Source organism: Periplaneta americana, chromosome 2 (assembly GCF_040183065.1).
Source record: "Periplaneta americana isolate PAMFEO1 chromosome 2, P.americana_PAMFEO1_priV1, whole genome shotgun sequence".
Classification (NCBI taxonomy): Eukaryota; Metazoa; Arthropoda; class Insecta; order Blattodea; family Blattidae; genus Periplaneta; species Periplaneta americana.
Window position 1 is genome coordinate 4,775,411 of NC_091118.1, and position 21,335 is coordinate 4,796,745.

Below are 21,335 nucleotides of genomic sequence, written 5' to 3' on the forward strand. Positions count from 1 at the left end.
TCTGCCGCATGACACACCAGGTCACATGATATATAGTTCCCCTAAAGTTAAAGGCTTGGCATTATTTCGAGTCATGTGGGAAGCTTACATTCAACGGTATAATAACTGCCTTACATTGTAAACCATCAATAACTGTAACGTTAATGCATCAAGCAATCTAGAAGCCGAGGCTAATAACTGTCTTAATAAATTTGGCATAAAAAGAGAACAGTTGCTTGCAGAGACTAAAGAAACAACTAGTACAACGCTGAGAAATATATTAAGAGATGAAGAATACAAAAAATGGTGCACACTCAAGCAGAAAGGCAGAGGTGTGGCATTATTTGAGAAATACATGCCAGCTAACAGTTGGATAAAAACAAGGGATGGTCTCTCTGTATCCGAGTGGAAGGAGGCAATTAAAATGATAGGACAAGTATCAAACGTGCGTGCCATGCCAGGATGGCTCCCAGTGCAGACATTGCACTGAGATGGAAACCTTACCTCACATCCTGGGATTCTGCCAACATGGAACTCTCATCCGGAATACTAGACACCATCCAATACGAGAACTTATTGCTAAAGGTCTTCCTTCCTTCTACGAGGTTCACCAAGAAGTCCACTGCCTTGCAAAAGATGGAAGTTCTCGGCGAGTTGACATCATTGCCATTGATAGAAGAAATGACAGAGCAATTATCATCGATCCCACCGTGCGCTTTGAAACTGCAGTTGAACAACCTGTAGCAGTACATGAAGAAAAGAAGACCATCTATGACCCTACAATTCAATACTTTAGAGATTATTATCATATACAAGGACAGATTGAAGTATTTGGCCCATTGTTCGGAGCAAGGGGAACAATTCCAAAATTCTCAGTTGAATGTATTAAGTCTTTTGGAATTCCTTTAAATATTTTGAAAATTATTGCAATAGATTCTGTTCAGATTTTACGTAATCACCTGTACACCTAAATTTCCTTATATTCTATCTGATTACTAATAATCATTGAATAAAAGTACTTTCCCAAGGGTAGCTTCCATTTGAAAATAAAAATAGTAAATAGTGATAACGCAAATGTTTATTTTATTTTATTTGTTTAGTATACTGTGTCTTTTGGCAACCCTTACTGAAGGGCTTCTACCCTTGTGGGGTTTATATATCACTAAATCTTTAGATATGAATGATTCTTTTGCATTATTCAGAATATATGTTAACTTTAATTTATTCATGAGTTCATTACAACTTATTACATTCATTTCAATGCTCTCTCAATTAATATCACTCAATAAAGGAATTGTATTCCAATAGATACCATCCCATTGTGGAATCCTGGAAAACGAGAATGCGGATGCTTTAGCAAAGAAGGGCAGCACTGCTACTTACAGACCTGTTACTAAATCTACGTATTACTCTGTGAAGAGATTTATTAAATCTACATACTTAGACTTCAACAAACAAAATTTGATAACTCAATCCCAAGGGAAAAAATGGAACTCTCTGCATCAAAATCCACAGTTAATTCCCGATTTACCACGAAAATCGTCTGTAGCTGCATTTAGATTGGCAACAGGCCATGATTGTTTGGCCAAGCACCTGCATAGAATTGGAATATATCAGTCCCCTAACTGCCCATTGTGCAACTCAAACCAAGAAATGGATTCGGAACACCTCAAAATCTGTGCTTCAGTGTCTGACAATGATAATATCTTTGAAAAATATTGGAGTGCAAGAGGGCAAATGACTTTATTGTCAAACGCCTGGCATTAGAAAACAACAACATTTTTATTTGGTCCTTGTGTTTGCTCGCCCCTGCCCTAATGCATCATGACTGTTCACTGCAGGCTCCAGCACTGCCCACTGTGGACGTGGTCTTGGTGTCGGCACAGAACAGCAACTGGCTGGCCCAGCTGCACGACAGCCTAGCCCGCACCACGCAGCACCGCATCGTGCTGGTGGCTCAGCGTGAGGCGCTCAGCGGGATTGTCGGCCTCGTCGAATACATCCGCAGACAGCCCGGGAGCAACTTTGTCAGGTGTGTTATTCTGTGCACTGTGTTTTTCCTCTACACCAGTGCTTCTCAAAGTGGGGATGGTGTAAAGAGATGAGGGGGATCGCGAAATGATTTACAAAATAAAACAAAACGCCTTATTAGCATACATTTATTTTGCATTTAGAAACATGACATTGAAGATAAAAATAAAAAATCTTTCAGCAGCTATAAAATAAAAACAATTAATGTGGTAAATGTGCCTATTTTTCACAATGCAGCCTCTTAAATCTGTATTATTTCAATGTACCGAAGTACATATGATATTTCCATGCAGATATTCTGCGTCATCACACGATGAGAGAGTAATGGAACGGAGAAAAATTCTCTCTGGCGCCGGGATTTGAACCCGGGTTTTCTGCTCTACGTGCTGATGCTTTATCCACTAAGCCACGCCGGGGTTGTATCCAGTATGGCTTAGTGGATAAAGCATCAGCACGTAGAGCTGAAAACCCGGGTTCAAATCCTGCCACCGGAGAGAATTTTTCTCCGTTCCATTACTCTCTCATCTCTTAAATCTGGACTAAGTATTTGATACAGACACAGTTATATCATTTTCAAATTTGAGATTTCTTGGTTTTGATTTGATGACAGTCATAGACAAGAAACTTAATTTGCATGAATACGAACGAGGTTCCAAGTGTTATAAAAAATTTAAGGGCTTCTTTTGCAAACTCGAGATATTCTTTTGATGCAAAACTGGCCAACGCTCTGCAAAAGAGAAGTCTAGTTTGAACATGCCATCAGTAGGTTCATATTTCAATGAGTTTTTCCTTCATATATTTTTTAAATTTCAGTCAGTTGAACGCAATGCATTCAGTATCCATCTGTGGCTGTCGTAATTCTTTTGAGTTTCTGTCGGAAAATATTCAAAACACTGTTCTTTAAATTTGTACTTTGAGGGGTCCTACCCAAAAGTGGGCCATGCCTTCAAAAAGTTACATTAAGTTACATTAAGTGTGCAGGTCTTTGAAATTTCATTTATGTTCTATCATCATCATCATCATCATCATCATCATCATCATCATCATCATCATCATCATCGTCATCTTGACTTTCGCTTCACGCTGATTGATATTCTTAGATTTCTTGTGCATTGAGGAGAGGATAGTACCACTGCAATGTCTGATGCTCTTAAACGTGATGCGAAAAATTCAATTTTCTTAAGGAGAGGTTGAAGACTGAAGTGACCCAAAACTGACAGGTTACCATTTTTAAATTGTATTATCTTGGAAACCACTGAACCAACAGTGACCAAATTTTCCAAAAATCTGTATACATATGTCTTGCATATACTACATGAATTTCATTGTGATTGGATTAATTCTTTGAAGTTATGGTTGAATAATACATTATCTATTTGTAACATTTTTTGACCATTAAATCTAAAGAAAAAAGGTATTTTACTAAGAATTTCAAATTAGTGTAACTCTGAAAATATTGAGATTAGGACACATGTTTATATGACGTTTTTTTTCTCAGAATGTCTTCGGAAATAAGCTCCGTAAGTGACGGTAAATCCTCGTGAATCACCCTGTATATATTCTGATTCAGAGAAAATGGCAAATTTGATTGAATTAAAAGTGAAAAATGTCATTTTTGGTCGTTTCAGTCTTCAGTCTTCCCTTAAACTGTAATGATAAGGTCAAGCACTGATGCAGTGAGAAGAGCGGATTTTGGGGCGTTAAACTCCCTTCTACCAAAAGCCCCACAGAAAGAAAAAAAGAAAGAAACGCTGTTGAAGCTCTACATAACAATTACTTAAGGTGCACGTACACTGTTCAACATTTCTTTCAACTTTTACGCATTCATGCAATGAAGCAATGCATACAAGAATGAACGAAACACATTCAATTGTACCTGTCTTTTTCCACTAAAAATTGGAGCACATGCCAGTTAGTATCTTGTACGTTATTTCGTTCACCACCAACATGTAGCTTGCAGCTGATTGTTTTAGGTGGTCATGAATAAACTGAAAATTGTTTTGTTTGGTGCTGGTGACCTTTTGAGCTGAAAATGGCAGCAAGTATGATTAGCTTTATTGAAGATTATCGCAAATACGAGTGTCTTTGGAGTGTTTAACCACAATTTTGACAACATGTAGGCCTAAGTATTGGATTGATATCGTATTTAATATTTGAAGGGTTGGCAGGAAGAACGATGAGGGCCCAAACAACAAACTCTCTATTAGTTCTCAACATAATCCAATAGATGGCACCTCTAACTAAAAAATTTCATTTTATGGACCCTCATCGTTCTTTCCGCCAACCCTTAATTTATTAATGAATACTATATACAGAGTGAACGTGATGTTCAACATGGCGCACCATGTAGACATAAAATCTGCAAGCATCAACTTGATTCTTTCAACATTCTTTCCAGATTGCATGTGTAATCGCATGGAAAATTGAACTGTTTAGATGCATCTTTACTTCCAGTAATACGCAACCTGTTCCCAATAATGGCAACTCTCCTTGCAACTAAAGTACTCGTACTTACTTACTTACTTACAAATGGCTTTTAAGGAACCCGAAGGTTCATTGCCGCCCTCACATAAGCCCGCCATCGGTCCCTATCCTGTGCAAGATTAAGCCAGTCTCTATCATCATATCCCACCTCCCTCAAATCCATTTTAATATTATCCTCCCATCTACGTCTCGGCCTCCCTAAAGGTCTTTTTCCCTCCGGTCTCCCAACTAACACTCTATATGCATTTCTGGATTCGCCCATACGTGCTACATGCCCTGCCCATCTCAAACGTCTGGATTTCAAGTTCCTAATACAATGTGTGCAGTTCTGTGTTGTGTAACTTTCTCCATTCTCCTGTAACTTCATCCCGCTTAGCCCCAAATATTTTCCTAAGCACCTTATTCTCAACCACCCTTAACCTATGTTCCTCTCTCAGAGTGAGAGTCCAAGTTTCACAGCCATATAGAACAACCGGTAATATAACTGTTTTATAAATTCTAACTTTCAGATTTTTGGAGAGCAGACTGGATGATAAGAGCTTCTCAACCGAATAATAACACGCATTTCCCATATTTATTCTGCGTTTAATTTCCTCCCGAGTGTCATTTATATTTGTTACTGTTGCTCCAAGATATTTGAATTTTTCCACCTCTTCGAAGGATAAATCTCCAATATTTATATTTCCATTTCGTACAATATTCCCGTCACGAGACATAATCATATACTTTGTCTTTTCGGGATTTACTTCCAAACCGATCGCTCTACTTGCTTCAAGTAAAATTTCCGTGTTTTCCCTAACCGTTTGTGTATTTTCTCCTAACATATTCACGTCATCCGCATAGACAAGAAGCTGATGTAGCCCGTTCAATTCCAAACCCTGCCTGTTATCCTGAACTTTCCTAATGGCATATTCTATAGCGAAGTTAAAAAGTAAAGGTGATAGTGCATCTCCCTGCTTTAGCCCGCAGTGAATTGGAAAAGGATCAGATAGAAACTGACCTATACGGACTCTGCTGTATGTTTCACTGAGACACATTTTAATTAATCGAACTAGTTTCTTGGGAATACCAAATTCAATAAGAATATCATATAATACTTCCCTCTTAACCGAGTCATATGCCTTTTTGAAATCTATGAATAACTGATGTACTGTACCCTTATACTCCCATTTTTTCTCCATTATCTGCCGAATACAAAAAATCTGATCAATAGTCGATCTATTACGCCGAAAACCGCACTGATGATCCCCAATAATTTCATCTACGTACGGAGTTAATCTCCTCAAAAGAATATTGGACAAAATTTTGTACGACGTCAACAGAAGTGATATTCCTCGAAAGTTACCACAGTTGGTTTTGTCCCCCTTTTTAAAAATAGGTACAATTATGGACTCCTTCCATTGATCTGGTACAATTTCCTTTTCCCAAATAGCAAGTACAAGTTTATAAATTTCGCTATATAATGCACTTCCACCCTCTTGTATTAATTCTGCTGGAATCTGATCGATACCTGGAGACTTGTACTTTTTCAGATTTTCTATCGCAATTTCGACTTCTGAAAGCGTGGGTTCGGGTATAAATGGCTCAGCAGTTTGTATTTCAATTTCGTCCCGATCATTTCTATTTGGCCTATGTACATTTAGTAGTTGCGCAAAATAGTTTTTCCATCTGTTTAGGATTGATGGAGAGTCTGCAAGCAAGTCACCATTCTCATCCTTGATCACGTTTACCCTTGGCTGATATCCGTTCTTAAATTCCTTTATACCCTTATATAAATCTCGAATGTTTTTATTCTTACTATTTGTTTCTACCTCATTCAGTTTTTCCTTCAAGTAACCTCTCTTTTTATTCCTAAGTGTACGACTTGCTTCCCGTCTTTCATTGAAATAATTATCTCTCTTCTCCTCAACTGGATCCTGTAAGAATTTCAATTTTGCCTGTTTCCTTCTTTCTACTACCATGCAACAATCTTCATCAAACCACGGTTTCTTTTTCTTAGTTTCATAATAACCTATGCTCTGCTCAGCTGCAATTTTGATACTATCTCTGATATTTTCCCACACGCTATTAACATCTAATTCTTTCTCAACTTCGTCGGAACTTTCTAAAGTGGCAAACCTATTCGAAATTTCGACCTGATAATTTTGCTTAGCTTCCTCGTCCTTTAATTTCAAAATATTGAATTTAGTAATATTAACTTGTTGCTCTACTCGCTTGGCTACTGATAATCTTTCTCTTAATTCTCCAATCACCAAATAATGGTCAGAATTACAGTCTGCACCCCTGAAAGTTCGAATATCTACTATACTAGTATGTCTCCGTTTATCTATCAAGATGTGATCAATTTGGTTGTGTGTCAATCCATCTGGAGAAGTCCAAGTATATTTATGTATATCCTTATGGGGGAATGTTGTACTTTTGACAATTAAATTTTTCGATGTGGCAAAGTTGACTAATCTAACTCCATTGTCACTACTAATTGCGTGTAGGCTCTCTTTTCCAATAGTTGGTCTAAAAATCTCCTCCCGTCCTACTTTAGCGTTGAAATCCCCCAATAAAATTTTCATGTGATATCTAGGGAACTGATCAAAAGTATGTTCCAATTCTTCATAGAAGCTATCCTTTATATAGTCGTCTTTCTCTTCTGTAGGGGCGTGAGCATTTATAACCATGATGTCGCACCATCTACCCTTAAGTACTAAATATGATAACCTGTCACTGATAAATTCGACCTTTTTTACTGCTGATTTTATTCTTTTATGTACAAAGAATCCTGTTCCTAATTGGTGATTATTGTTTCCTTCCCCATAATACAACAAGTAATCTCCTATTTGTGATATGCCATTCCCATCTAACCTAACCTCTTGTACTCCCACAAAGTCTATTCTATATCTAGCTAGTTCTTTTGCTACTAATGTTACCCCTCCTGTTCTATAAAGACTAGTTACGTTCCAAGTGCCAAATCTCAAAACCTTATTCCTTTGCTGTGGTCGTGCCAGAGAATCAGTCCTATTCCGAGGCTTACTGTAGGAATTCGTAACAAGCTGTTTTTTACGGTGATGGGTTGTTAGCCCTTCGCCCAACCCCCAAGCTGGAGGACCACCCCTTATCGGCTGTCCACGACTGCTTATTCAATATATTCGCAGCTACCCTCCATATCTGGAGGCCGTCTCCTCTATCCGCAACCTGAGGACGCGCCATGCCGTGGTGATAGGGACCCACCATACATGGAACTAAAGTACTCGTACTGATTAAAAGTATTTTCATCACTAAGGAAAAGTACACTTCGCGACAAAAAGAATGAGCTTACTCTTGGTCGTTAGAAATGCGAATTTCTGCTGCATGGTTCACACATGCAAACGAACTGCATTCCTGTGATGTTCATTTATTGAAATTCGTCCAGGCTGTGTCCAACAGAGTAGACAACCCCTCTGGCCTTAACTATCTGCCTCCATCAAGTTCCAGGACACGGTGGAATACCCAAAAACCTAATTCTGAAGTCTCTGGTCGTTGCACTCCATGTTACATTGTTGTGGCTTCTTCATGTTGCAGGTGTTTCTTCATTCTGGATACACTGGCGCCCCTGTTTGACATTAATTTGCCGTTTTATCGAAAACAACTGAACAAGGACTTGGTCATGAACGTGTACAACAATGGAAAGTGGGGATCGTACCGACACATGCCGATGTCGAGCCCCCCCATCATCCCTGTGCCGCATGCCTACGTGAGTGTCAGGACAAGGGGAGACCTGTCCAGCCTGGAGTGGGTGGAAGGCAGACTGCATCCAGTGGCGTATGTACCAACACTCTGAGCTAGGTTAAGTTTGTATAATTTTACCTATTAAAAAGTGGAAATCATTTTAGCGAAAAGAAACAAAACATCGAGAATGTCTTTTTTACAAATAACAGACACTCTTTCCCTTCTTTCGGCATTCCAGACATTGTCTAACTTTCATTATTGGGACTGGACTTTAACAAATTCACAGAATAATAATTTGAAAAATATTCAAGGACTGTGAGGTTTTCACTGGCATATTTCTTTACTCTGTAGCTGCTAACTTACTTACTTACTTACTGGCTTTTAAGGAACCCGGAGGTTCATTGCCGCCCTCACATAAACCCGCCATTGGTCCCTATCCTGAGCAAGATTAATCCAGTCTCTACCATCATATCCCACCTCCCTCAAATACATTTTAATATTATCTTCCCATCTACGTCTCGGCCTCCTTAAAGGTCTTTTTCCCTCCGGCCTCCCAACTAACACTCTATATGCATTTCTGGATTCGCCCATACATGCTACATGCCCTGCCCATCTCAAACGTCTGGATTTAATGTTCCTAATTATGTCAGGTGAAGAATACAATGCGTGCAGTTCTGCGTTGTGTAACTTTCTCCATTCTCCTGTAACTTCATCCCTCTTAGCTCAAATATTTTCCTAAGCACCTTATTCTCAAACACCCTTTACCTATGTTAGTCTCTCAAAGTGAGAGTCCAAGTTTCACAACCATAAAGAACACCCGGTAATATAACTGTTTTATAAATTCTAACTTTCAGATTTTTGGACAGCAGACTGGATGATAAAAGCTTCTCAACCGAAACACAATTATTAATTCATCGATCTATCTTTTAGACATCCTATATACATCCATATACCCAATATTCCTATGGCTAATGTGTGGAAAACTTCGAAGCACATTGAATAGGTAATGAAGTGAGACAGACCATGTGGAAAACCTCCTTGTTTCCATGGTACGTACCACAAATGACGTCAGAAGAATCCTTTCATGTGGAAATGTTAAGATTTTTCTCTCTCGTACTTCGAACATAGACATTTCATGTAAAAATGCAAATATGCACCTCATAATAATTAGTTATGAATATTTTATTTCATGTTGAATCTTTCGTACACTACTTTAACACTTGAATATAAATAATTGATTAAATGGCGATCTTACAGACATGGAAATCCTGCACATATAACCCAAAAATCAAAAACTCAACACACTAGAACAATATGAAATATACAGACACACTAAAACACACTCCAATCAAATTCTCAACACACAGATCAATTTCAGAACACACACACTATTTGACACCACATTTCATCACTTTTCAACAATCAAACTCACCCACACAACAGCCAGCGAAGTTCGAGATGACACTGCGATCTAGTAGGCTCTGAGGATGGTGTGATGAAACACCGAAACAGCTGTAAGCTCCACATGCTTACACAATTAACACGAGTAAGATCGCCATTTAATCAATTATTTTATTTCATTTAAGTTTTGGAAACTAGAAAAAACAACAAATCATTAAATAAAAACAACTTCAAATCTGTTATCTTAATAATTGTCATATCACGGGCCTGTGAATGCTTCAGGCACTCATATTATTGTTTGTTTTAACTAAGTAATATGCACTGAGATAGAAATGGTTGTGTTGCAGTGTTGTAGCCAAGCCTGCAGAGGAGCTGGTGCACGTCTATAATTCTGGACTCAACTTCCGTGATGTACTGACTGCAACCAAAAGACTTGACATAGAAACTGCTATTGGTCAGCCACTTCAGGTGAGAGTACGTTCTCATTCGTTCTTATTTAATTCAGGTGAATCCACACTAAATTTAATGAAGTTGTCCGTCACGTGTCTGCTATTATATCAGAAGTGTGTCATTTTTATTTACGAGATCTGAAATAATTGATAAAGATAAAGATATTACATCAAAATAGGTAGCCTACCATTACGAACTTACATTCATTGTAATGTCTTCACACTTGTTGCTGTTAAAATATCTTCAAACTTAATGATTATTCCCGTTAAAATCTCTACAAACTTATTCCAGTCAAATTATCTTCATAATTTTTCATGTTAAAATATCTACTCTTGGACAATATCTTCACATATATTCCCATTGAAATGTCTACAAAAGTATTCCAGTTACATAATATTCGTAAAAATCATTCTTGTATACAGTAGAACCCTCATTTTGCACCTTTCAAGGGATTCTGAAAGAATGCTGTAATTGAGAGAAAATGTAAACTATGAGATATGGTTTACGCATACCGAGAACATTAAGATACAATGTTCAATACATAGAATGATTTGAAATCAATGCCTTGAACTTCTGTAACACACAGGACTCTATTAAATATTATTTACTTACTTACTTACTTACTGGCTTTTAAGGAACCCGGAGGTTCATTGTCGCCCTCACATAAGCCCGCCATTGATCCCTATCCTGAGCAAGATTAATCCAGTCTCTACCATCATATCCCACCTCCCTCAAATCCATTTTAATATTATCTTCCCATCTACGTCTCGGCCTCCCTAAAGGTCTTTTTCCCTCCGGTCTCCCAACTAATACTCTATATGCATTTCTGGATTCGCCCATACGTGCTACATGCCCTGCCCATCTCAAACGTCTGGATTTAATGTTCCTAATTATGTCAGGTGAAGAATACAATGCGTGCAGTTCTGCGTTGTGTAACTTTCTCCATTCTCCTGTAACTTCATCCCTCTTAGCCCCAAATATTTTCCTAAGCACCTTATTCTCAAACACCCTTAACCTATGTTCCTCTCTCAAAGTGAGAGTCAAGTTTCACAACCATACAGAACAACTGGTAATATAATTGTTTTATAAATTAAATATTAGGATTATAAAATATTTAATTTAGAAAAGTAAATTACCACACACATTACTGAATTCACTTTAAAATCTCGAAATATAAGGCCTACATTCTCATTTCAAAACAAAACACGACACTAGTCCTTATTACAAAAGAAGTCTGATGTTTTTTACTGTTTACATCTTCTATGTCTCAAGTTTTCTGTTAGCTTCTCTATTATATTATATTTATTTAGCTAAACGGTAATAGTTCCCTGTATTAACAGGCTACCACAAAAGCGGAGCATACAGCTAATTGAAATTATACAAATACCAGATGTTCAAGTTTGAATTAGTCACACAACAATGCAATGGCAAGAAAAACAATTTAATAATGTCCTTATGCAGCAGAAAGATATCTCCGGACAATCACTAATACAACTATATCTGCTTCATTGAAACACCAACACTTCATCATTATGATCATCATCATCATCATCATCCTGGTTGGGACAAGTTACCTGGTTGAGGATTTTTCCTGGCTTTTCCCTCAGTCCATTAACCCTCGACACTTACCTCGGGTCACCATAATATTATTTTGTTAATATCTACATCCATAGTGGGAATTAAATAATTACTTACTTACTTACTGGCTTTTAAGGAACCCGGAAGTTCATTGCCGCTCTCACATAAGCCCACCATCGGTCCCTATCCTGAGCAAGATTAATCCAGTCTCTATCATCATATCCTACCTCCCTGAGATCAATTTTAATATTATCCTCCCATCTACGTCTCAGCTTCCCTACAGGTCTTTTTCCCTCCGTCTCCCAACTAACACTCTATATGCATTTCTGGATTCGCCCATACGTGCTACATGCCCTGCCCATCTCAAACGTCTGGATTTAATGTTCCTGATTATGTCAGGTGAAGAATACAATGCGTGCAGTTCTGCGTTGTGTAACTTTCTCCATTCTCCTGTAACTTCATCCTTCTTAGCCCCAAATATTTTCCTAAGCACCTTATTCTCAAACACCCTTAACCTCTGTTCCACTCTCAAAGTGAGAGTCCAAGTTTCACAACCATAAAGAACAACTGGTAATATAACTGTTTTGTAAATTCTAACTTTCAGATTTTTTGACAGCAGACTGGATGATAAAAGCTTCTCAACCGAATAATAACAGGCATTTCCCATATTTATTCTGTGTTTAATTTCCTCCTGAGTGTGGGAATTAAATAATTGGCTTTCCCAAAACACGATATTGAATGTTTGATATAAAACAATTTTTATCTCGGAAAGGAGGCAAAAACGAGCAAAACTGTATTAAACTTTTTTGTTTGAAACATCTCATAGAATAACCCCTTTAAATTAATGAGAATACTTACGGTTCACCTGTATATGTAATATATATTACGTATATTATACAGGGTGTTTCTAAATTAGACTGGCAAACTTTTCAATTGGACGGATAAGCTTCTTTCAAACATTTTTCGTTAAGGACCCAATGAGCTAGGACACTTCATTTCACTACAAGTGGGGTTTAATGCTACCTCCCAGTTTGTTTACTCCATCAGCGGAGTATCAGTCTTTGACCCGGTTTGTTTATTCCTTCAGCTCGGTATCATGCATTAAACCAATTTGATTACCTGTGGTTTATGAAACCCCTGTTGACTCTGAAGGAGATCTTGCAACACTCATTGTCTGCACAGCAGCTGAAATCAGGCAAATGCCTCGCATCTTTGAAAGGGTACGACAAAGTATGGCACGTTGAAGCAATGCTTGTCTGGAAGTCAATGGATGTGTTCCAGCACTTGTTGCAGTGATGAGACAGTAAAGCATTGGGTCCATACTGCTAATTTAACACTAAAGTGTCCACACCTGTGGAGTAGCGGTTAGTGCATCTGGCCGCGAAACCAGGTGGCCCGGGTTCAAATCCCGGTCGGGACAAGTTACCTGGTTGAAGTTTTTTCTGGAATTTTCCCTCAACCCTATATGAGCAAATGCTGGGTAACTATCGGTGCTGGACCCCGGACTCATTTCACCGGCATTATCACCTCCATCTCATTCAGATGCTAAATAACCTAAGCTGTTGATAAAGCGTCGTAAAATAACCTACTAAAAAAACACTGAAGTGAGTGTTTTTCCTTTTCATTCGCTTTGTTTTGTTTGTGTTTTTCTGTGCATGTAACATTAATGATTTGTTGATTCACTTTTCACGTAACTATTCACTTCAATTCCTTTCTGTACGATCGAGCCATGTAATGACATAAGCCCTGCTTGCTCTGAAAGGAAGTGTAGCAGCTCATGGGTTTCTTAACAAAAACTGTAAGTTATCTATCCGATCCCAAAGTTTGTCAGTCTAATTTATAAACAACCTGTATATTTTCAAACAATTATTATTATTACTATATTTTAAAGCTTAAAGTGTTTAGTGCAGCCAATAAGAGTAGGTAAGCTTATAATAGTTTTTTAACTTGCTTATTTAATGACGCCCTATCAACTACTGGGTTATTTAGCGTCAATGAAATTTGCTCTACTATTGTGTCTGGTCTTGGGGGAACCAAAGCTATAGTTAAAATTGATACTGAAATATAGGACTGTAGGGAAAGAATATTGACCTACCTTCTATCTAGCAGGAAGATCCATCTGTTTCTGACGTAATTCAGTGAAACAGTCAAGTCCTTTCAACTGTAGAGACGTTACTAAAAGTCAGACTTGACGGATTCTAGCACAAAAGTGTGCAGCATATATTTATCTATGCAGTGCATACTAAATGTCGATTTTGAAAAAAAAAAATTGGACTTGACCAGTTTTTGCATTGAGGTCTTCAATTAAGGAGGTGGCTGGAAAAAGGGAAAATTCACAGAAAGCATGTTTTGAGATAAACTGCTTTGAAATTTTCTTTCTATGTGAGAAAATTAATTTGTTTCTTCACTATAATTCTCACATTCTGAATTACTTCTAATTTTTCTCATTATATTAATTTAAAAAATCATATTAAAGAAATTACCCCCAAACTAAATTCAGCTTGTTTTGCTATTAGATCTATGCAAAAGATAGTAAATATCAATACCTTAAAAACAATATACTTTGCATACTTCCACTCGGTAATGAGTTTTGGAATAATATTCTGGGGAAATTCCACAGATAGTAACAATATATTTCTATTACAAAAAAGAGTAATTAGAATAATAGTAGGTGCCAAATCTAGGGAATCATGTAGGACTATTTTCAAAAAACTACAAATAATGCCCATGGCTTGTCAGTATATCTTTTCATTAATAGTCTTCCTTGTATGTAATCGTGAAAACTTTGTACCTAATTCAACAGTTCATAGCATAAATACACGTCAAAAAAACGACTTTCATACTCCATCGGCAAGTCTATCGTGCTATCAAAAAGGAGTGCGTTATATGGCAGTAAAAATTTTTAATAGCCTCCCTATCGATATAAAAAATGAAACTCAAAACATAAAATTATTTAGGGCCAGATTAAAGAAGTACCTAATTTCTCACGCCTTCTATTCTGTAGGTGAATTCATGACATTCAATAACACTTCATGAAATTGATACTAAAACTATGTGTTGTATTAGTAGACTATATTGTAAATCTCGTCTGTATATATCTCATCTAGACTGTGACTATAGATTAAGATTTTAAAATAGTATTACGTTTTTTGACTTGTTCCATATTCTAGCTGTAAGCATGTATGGAAGGAGTCCATAATTGTACCTATTTTTAAAAAGGGGGACAAAACCAACTGTGGTAACTTTCGAGGAATATCACTTTTGTTGATGTCGTACAAAATTTTGTCCAATATTCTTTTGAGAAGATTAACTCCGTACGTAGATGAAATTATTGGGGATCATCAGTGCGGTTTTCGGCGTAATAGATCTACTATTGATCAGATTTTTTGTATTCGACAGATAATGGAGAAAAAATGGGAGTATAAGGGTACATTACATCAGTTATTCATAGATTTCAAAAAGGCATATGACTCGGTTAAGAGGGAAGTATTATATGATATTCTTATTGAATTTGGTATTCCCAAGAAACTAGTTCGATTAATTAAAATGTGTCTCAGTGAAACATACAGCAGAGTCCGTATAGGTCAGTTTCTATCTGATGCTTTTCCAATTCACTGCGGGCTAAAGCAGGGAGATGCACAATCACCTTTACTTTTTAACTTCGCTTTAGAATATGCCATTAGGAAAGTTCAGGATAACAGGCAGGGTTTGGAATTGAACGGGTTACATCAGCTTCTTGTCTATGCGGATGACGTGAATATGTTAGGAGAAAATACACAAACGATTAGGGAAAACACGGAAATTTTACTTGAAGCAAGTAGAGCGATCGGTTTGGAAGTAAATGCCGAAAAGACAAAGTATATGATTATGTCTCGTGACCAGAATATTGTACGAAATGGAAATATAAAAATTGGAGATTTATCCTTCGAAGAGGTGGAAAAATTCAAATATAAATGACACACGGGAGGAAATTAAACGCAGAATAAATATGGGAAATGCGTGTTATTATTCGGTTGAGAAGCTCTTATCATCCAGTCTGCTGTCCAAAAATCTGAAAGTTAGAATTTATAAAACAGTTATATTACCGGTTGTTCTGTATGGTTGTGAAAACTCTCACTCTGAGAGAGGAACATAGGTTAAGGGTATTTGAGAATAAGGTGCTTAGGAAAATATTTGGGGCTAAGCGGGATGAAGTTACAGGAGAATAGAGAAAGTTACACAACACAGAACTGCACGCATTGTATTCTTCACCTGACATAATTAGGAACATTAAATCCAGACTTTTGAGATGGGCAGGGCATGTAGCACGTATGGGCGAATCCAGAAATGCATATAGAGTGTTAGTTGGGAGACCGGAGGGAAACAGACCTTTAGGAAGGCCGAGACGTATATGGGAAGATAAAATGAATTTGAGGGAGGTGGGGTATGATGATAGAGACTGGATTAATCTTGCTCAGGATAGGGACCGCTGGCGGGCTTATGTGAGAGCGGCAATGAACCTTCGGGTTCCTTAAAAGCCATTTGTAAGTAAGTAAGTAAGCATGTATGGATACCATGGAATGTTAATAAATACAATACAATACAATTCCAAAGTACTGGAGAGCAAGAGCGCTAATTTGACACATGCCAAGCATTAAACAACAACAATATTATTTTTTTTTACTTATTTTTATAAAACAAGACTTTAGAAAAAGTGTGTTACCGTATACGCAATTTTTCTGTTCAATGGACCCTGAAATGAATTGAAGACCTGGTAAATAAAAAAATATTTATTCAGGTAATATCATTACCAATTTTGAATTTTAAAATCAATACCAATTTTAGAAATATTTGTAAAGAGCTACAATGCAATAAGTTAGTATTCATTCATTTCTAGATTTCTATCCAAGGGCAGGTCTTTCACTGCAAACCCAGCATTCTCCAGTCTTTCCTATTTTCTGCCTTCCTCTTAGTCTCCTCATATGATCCATATATCTTAATGTCGTCTATCATATGATATCTTCTTCTGCCCCGAACTCTTCTCCCGTTCACCATTCCTTCCCGTGTATCCTTCAGTAGGCAGTTTCTTCTTAGATAGATACCAGTAACCAGCCAATTTCTTTTTCTCTTTCTGATCAGCTTCTGCATTATTCTTTCTTCACCCACTCTTTCTAGTACAGCTTAATTTCTTATTTTGTCTGTTAGTATATAAAACTTTGTATCATCCTGAATATCGGAACTCATTTCTTGCTCTTCTGAAGCAGCTGGGTTTGTATCGTCTCTGTACTGATTTTATCACATATTACAATTTCATAAAACATGAATTAGTTCTACTGTCATCGTTTTGCAGCACATATCAGCTGTGCAATGATTCATTCAAACTGCTGCCCTGATCTCTAAATTTGTTAGACTGAAACAGGAATTGCAGAGATTATAGAGAAAAGTATGGAAAATAATTTAAGCCGATGGGAAGAAAACAGGAACATAAATCTATTTGCCCTTTTTCTGACCACCATCCCAATTATCCACCTTTTAAAATGTCTAGAAGTTGTTTCAGTTTAGTTGTCTTCATTAAAATGTCTAGACACTTGTTCCAGTTGAACTATCTTGATAATTATTATTCCCAGTGCAGTATCTCCACACTTGCTCCTCCGAAAACATTCAGTACAAGGCTTTGGATGTTATGTGGCTGTGGGTACTCGTCCTTTTGCTGTACTGACATGGGCAACAAAGTTAAATAAGATCATATATATTTGAAGTTGATGATTGCTTCTGTTGTGGCAGGATGGAGTAGAAGGAATGGAGTTCTCTGGCCGTAACACAAGGGGTCATCGTGTGATGGGCATAGTGCCGTCCTGCGCTCTGGGGTCCATGGTTCTGGCCCACAAGGACTTGCTCTGGAATGTGCCCAATAATTGGACACTGGAGGATGCTGCCACAGTGCCCATGGCATATGCAACCGTGAGTTCCTTTCAATGTTAAAAATAAAATCAAATGCTTAAAGTATATAATTACAGCAATGAAGTTTTTTGTTGATTATATAATTTTATTAATGATTTATTACTTTGCTTTCTGTTATATAAATATCTTCGTGAATTATAGTTTCTATGTAGGTACTGTATTATTAGATATTTACGTCTATTTAAAAGTAAAGACTTACTGAATTAAATACTATTATAGTCACAATCATGCCATGGTATGAAAGAAAAATTTCACAACCTCGAGTGGGAATCGAACCTGCGACTTCCTGTACTCCGGTCAGGCGCTCTACCACTGAGCTATCGAGTTCGTCTCACGCCAAAGGCTTGGAATTATCCTCTCATACTGATGACTCTGTTATAGAGTACTGTTCATAGCGTCTGATCTAGTCAGCACTGCTTATGGGTGGAAAGAAACTTTACAAATGTAATCTTCATCTTACGATGAAAGGATAATTCCGAGCCTTTGGCGTGAGACGAACTCGATAGCTCAGTGGTAGAGCGCCTGACCAGAGACCAGGAAGTCGCAGGTTCGATTCCCGCTCGAGGTTGTGAAATTTTTCTTTCATACCATGGCATGATTGTAACTATAATAGTATTTAATTCATTAATATCAACGGACGTATATATGTCACCCCCCTGTAATTAAAGATTACATTTGTAAAGACTTACATTGTGCCATGACATATTTTATCACTTTATTACTTGTTATAGAAAAATAATGTTCATACTTCTCGATATATCTTATCCAGGGCTGGGCAGTATTTGAAATACATTTGTATTAAGGATTTTCGAAAGTATTTTGTATTTAAATACATAAAATTGATGTATTTTGTATTTCAAATACTCAAAATACTTTCTTCTTCTTCTTGTCCTTCTAGTTTTGGATTTGGATTTGAAGAATGAACATTTGTCTTATTTGCCTACCCATTTCAGATATGCTAGCCTTACACATAGTTTTCTTGCCACAACTGATTTCCTTAATGCCATAAACAAATCTCCAACAGCATCAAGGATCCATCACCCAACACTTGCTAAATATTCAGCATTACGGAATGCGTATAGGAGACCCAAATCCTCAGAAATTATATCAGATGTCTTGAAATATTCATTAAAGTTTCATAGCCCAAATTGATGGAATTCTCATTATGACTCAATCTCTCAAATATTGCAATTCAAATATGATATAAATAGTATATGCGAAAAACTGGGATTGCCAACCTTCAGAGATGTTGAGTTTCAGTACCTTGAAGAATAGTGTGCAGTTCTGAAACCCATTGCCGTAACCCTTGATTTAATGCAAAATGAGAAGACGTGCTATTACAGCCAACTTTTGTCCACATTAATTTCCCTCAAAAACAGATTACATATTCTGTTACCTAGTAATCTACGCTATCTGTTCCAAGTAACTCCAGTCCTAATAAGTTCGCTTTCATCAACATTTAAAGCTATGTTTGACCTGACCCCAGAAGCAAATTGAGCTATTTTGGCAGCTTGCTTCCACCCATCATTCAAGATGGATGGCTACCTGACACTGCCTCACCAAATGATGAGAAAAGGATACAGAATATGTGTGTGAAATCATCTGAACAACTTTGGTCAGTTTAGATGATGAAGATGATGAAAACAGTTCTTATGTTTTCAATTCAAGTACAACAGACTTTGAAAAGCAAAAAGAAAAGAACTTGTCTACTGCGGAGTATGAGCTCATACAATTCTTCAATGGCAAAGGGACAACTCTGTGCACTCTAGAGAATTACCCAACAGTGAAACAAGCTTTTATAAAGTAGACCTATAATACAAGTTTGTGTTCCTCTGCGCAGGATTTATTCATTCACCAGCAAATGGATCCTTATCTGATGAATTTTTTGAGAAACTGTTTTTTTGAAAGGGAGCAGTAATTATTCAGATGTAGCATAATTTCATTGCTGACTGGGAAAAGAAAATGTTCAGTTACAGTGTTTATCTAAAACTTCGAGATAACAATGCTTTTAATGTTAATATAATATTATAAATTTTCAATAATATTCTTATTTCTTTATATATTGTATCGAATGTTTGAAATACAAATGTATTTTGAGTATTTGAAATACAAATATATTTTGGTTAATTTTTTAAAATTATTTTGTATTTGTATTTCAAATACTATTCTTTGAAGTACCAGTATTTTGTATTTGTATTTGAAATACTTGAATATCAGTATTTTGCCCAGCCCTGATCTTATCAAGTACCAGAATTTGCAGTGATCGAAAAAAAAATTACTGCCGGTTTGTCATGTCATACAACTATTTTGGAGTTTTTTTTTAATAAGACTTTGCTACTGCGTGGGAACTAAATAATGTACTTACTATACAGGATGCACCTTAAGTAATGTCATTAATTTCAGGGAGGTTATCTTTGAGATATTGCAAACAAAATGTTTACTACAATTTTGCTTCCTTCACGAAAAAAAAAAAAAATTGTTTTAAATGAAACATTTCATAGTGTGTTTTGGGAAAGCCAATGATTAATTAATTCCCAATATACTCAGTCAATTTAAGAGAGCAGTGTATTATGACAATAAATGATTGAAAGAAATTTAGCCTTGTCCTTTAAATGTGCAGAAATTTGATCAGAACAAATGTAACATTGTAAAATTCCTTTTCAAAACGAGAAGCTACATTAGTTCGGATCAAATTTCTTCACATTTAAAGCCACAAACTAAATTTCTTTCAATTGTTTATTATCATAATACACTGTTCTCTTAAATTAACCGAGTATATTGGGAATTAAATCAATGGCTTTCCTAAAACACGCTGTGAAATGTTTTATACAAAACAATTTTTATCTCGAAAAGGAAGCAAAGACAAGATAGATTATATTAAACTTTTTTCTTTGAAATATCCCAAAGAATAACCCCCTGTAATTAAAGACATTACTTACGGGTCACTCTGTTTAAGATATCACACACTACTGCAGAAATGTCTAAGAGAAGGTACAGAGTGTGACGACTCTATTGGTTAGCGTAATTGATTGTAAACTAAATAACAGTCAATTTTAAATTTTTATTACTGGTATGGTTTTTGGTATCTTACTTTACTTCCAGTATGTCATACTTACTCATACTGGTCCTATTCGACCAATGAGTATTTGAATGTAAATGTATTTTGGTGATTTTTAGAAGAGTTTTATATTTGTATTTAAAGTACTGAGGTATCAACATTTTGCTCACCCCTGTGTAGAAAGCAAAAATATGAGACTTGATAGACTCAGAGAGGCGAACTTGAAGAATCACAGTTTTTTAAGTTTATCCACATCTTAGTAGTTCACAGTCAATTGATCTCCTAACTATGTTACATGCTTGTTTGTGTGGTGGAGGAATCTGTTGATCACATTGGAAGCCAGCTGAAGGTTGATGGATTTCTTGATGTTTCCCATGACAGACTGTTTGAATTGTTATGAGCAGGCATACTACGCGCTGGTGCTGATAGGGAAGATGAAGAAGGGCGAGTCGTTGCTGGTCCACTCAGGCAGCGGGGCCGTGGGGCAGGCGGCCATCAGACTGGCTCTACACACGGGTTGCACCGTATACACCACTGTCAGCTCGTTGCAAAAGCGAGAATACATCAAACAACTTTTTCCACAGGTAAAAAACAATTGCTACCAGGGTGGTAAAATAAAATTAACTGGGACCATTAATGACATTATTTCATGTAATTAATTCATTAGTCCACCATTGTGGAGTAACGGTCAGTGCATATGGCCGTGAAACGAGCG

General features: G+C 36.8%; 1 protein-coding gene across 1 annotated transcript in view; it reads left to right on the top strand.

Moving 5' to 3' along the window:
• The window catches only part of LOC138695372 (fatty acid synthase-like), a 137,335-nt gene that overhangs the window by 80,387 nt on the left and 35,613 nt on the right, over window positions 1-21,335 (top strand). Inside the window, exons 20-24 of the mRNA XM_069819790.1 lie at window positions 1,821-2,011; window positions 8,047-8,286; window positions 9,942-10,062; window positions 17,386-17,562; window positions 21,025-21,204. Of these exons, the coding sequence (XP_069675891.1) occupies window positions 1,821-2,011; window positions 8,047-8,286; window positions 9,942-10,062; window positions 17,386-17,562; window positions 21,025-21,204 (909 nt within the window). The remainder of the gene's footprint in view (window positions 1-1,820; window positions 2,012-8,046; window positions 8,287-9,941; window positions 10,063-17,385; window positions 17,563-21,024; window positions 21,205-21,335) is intronic.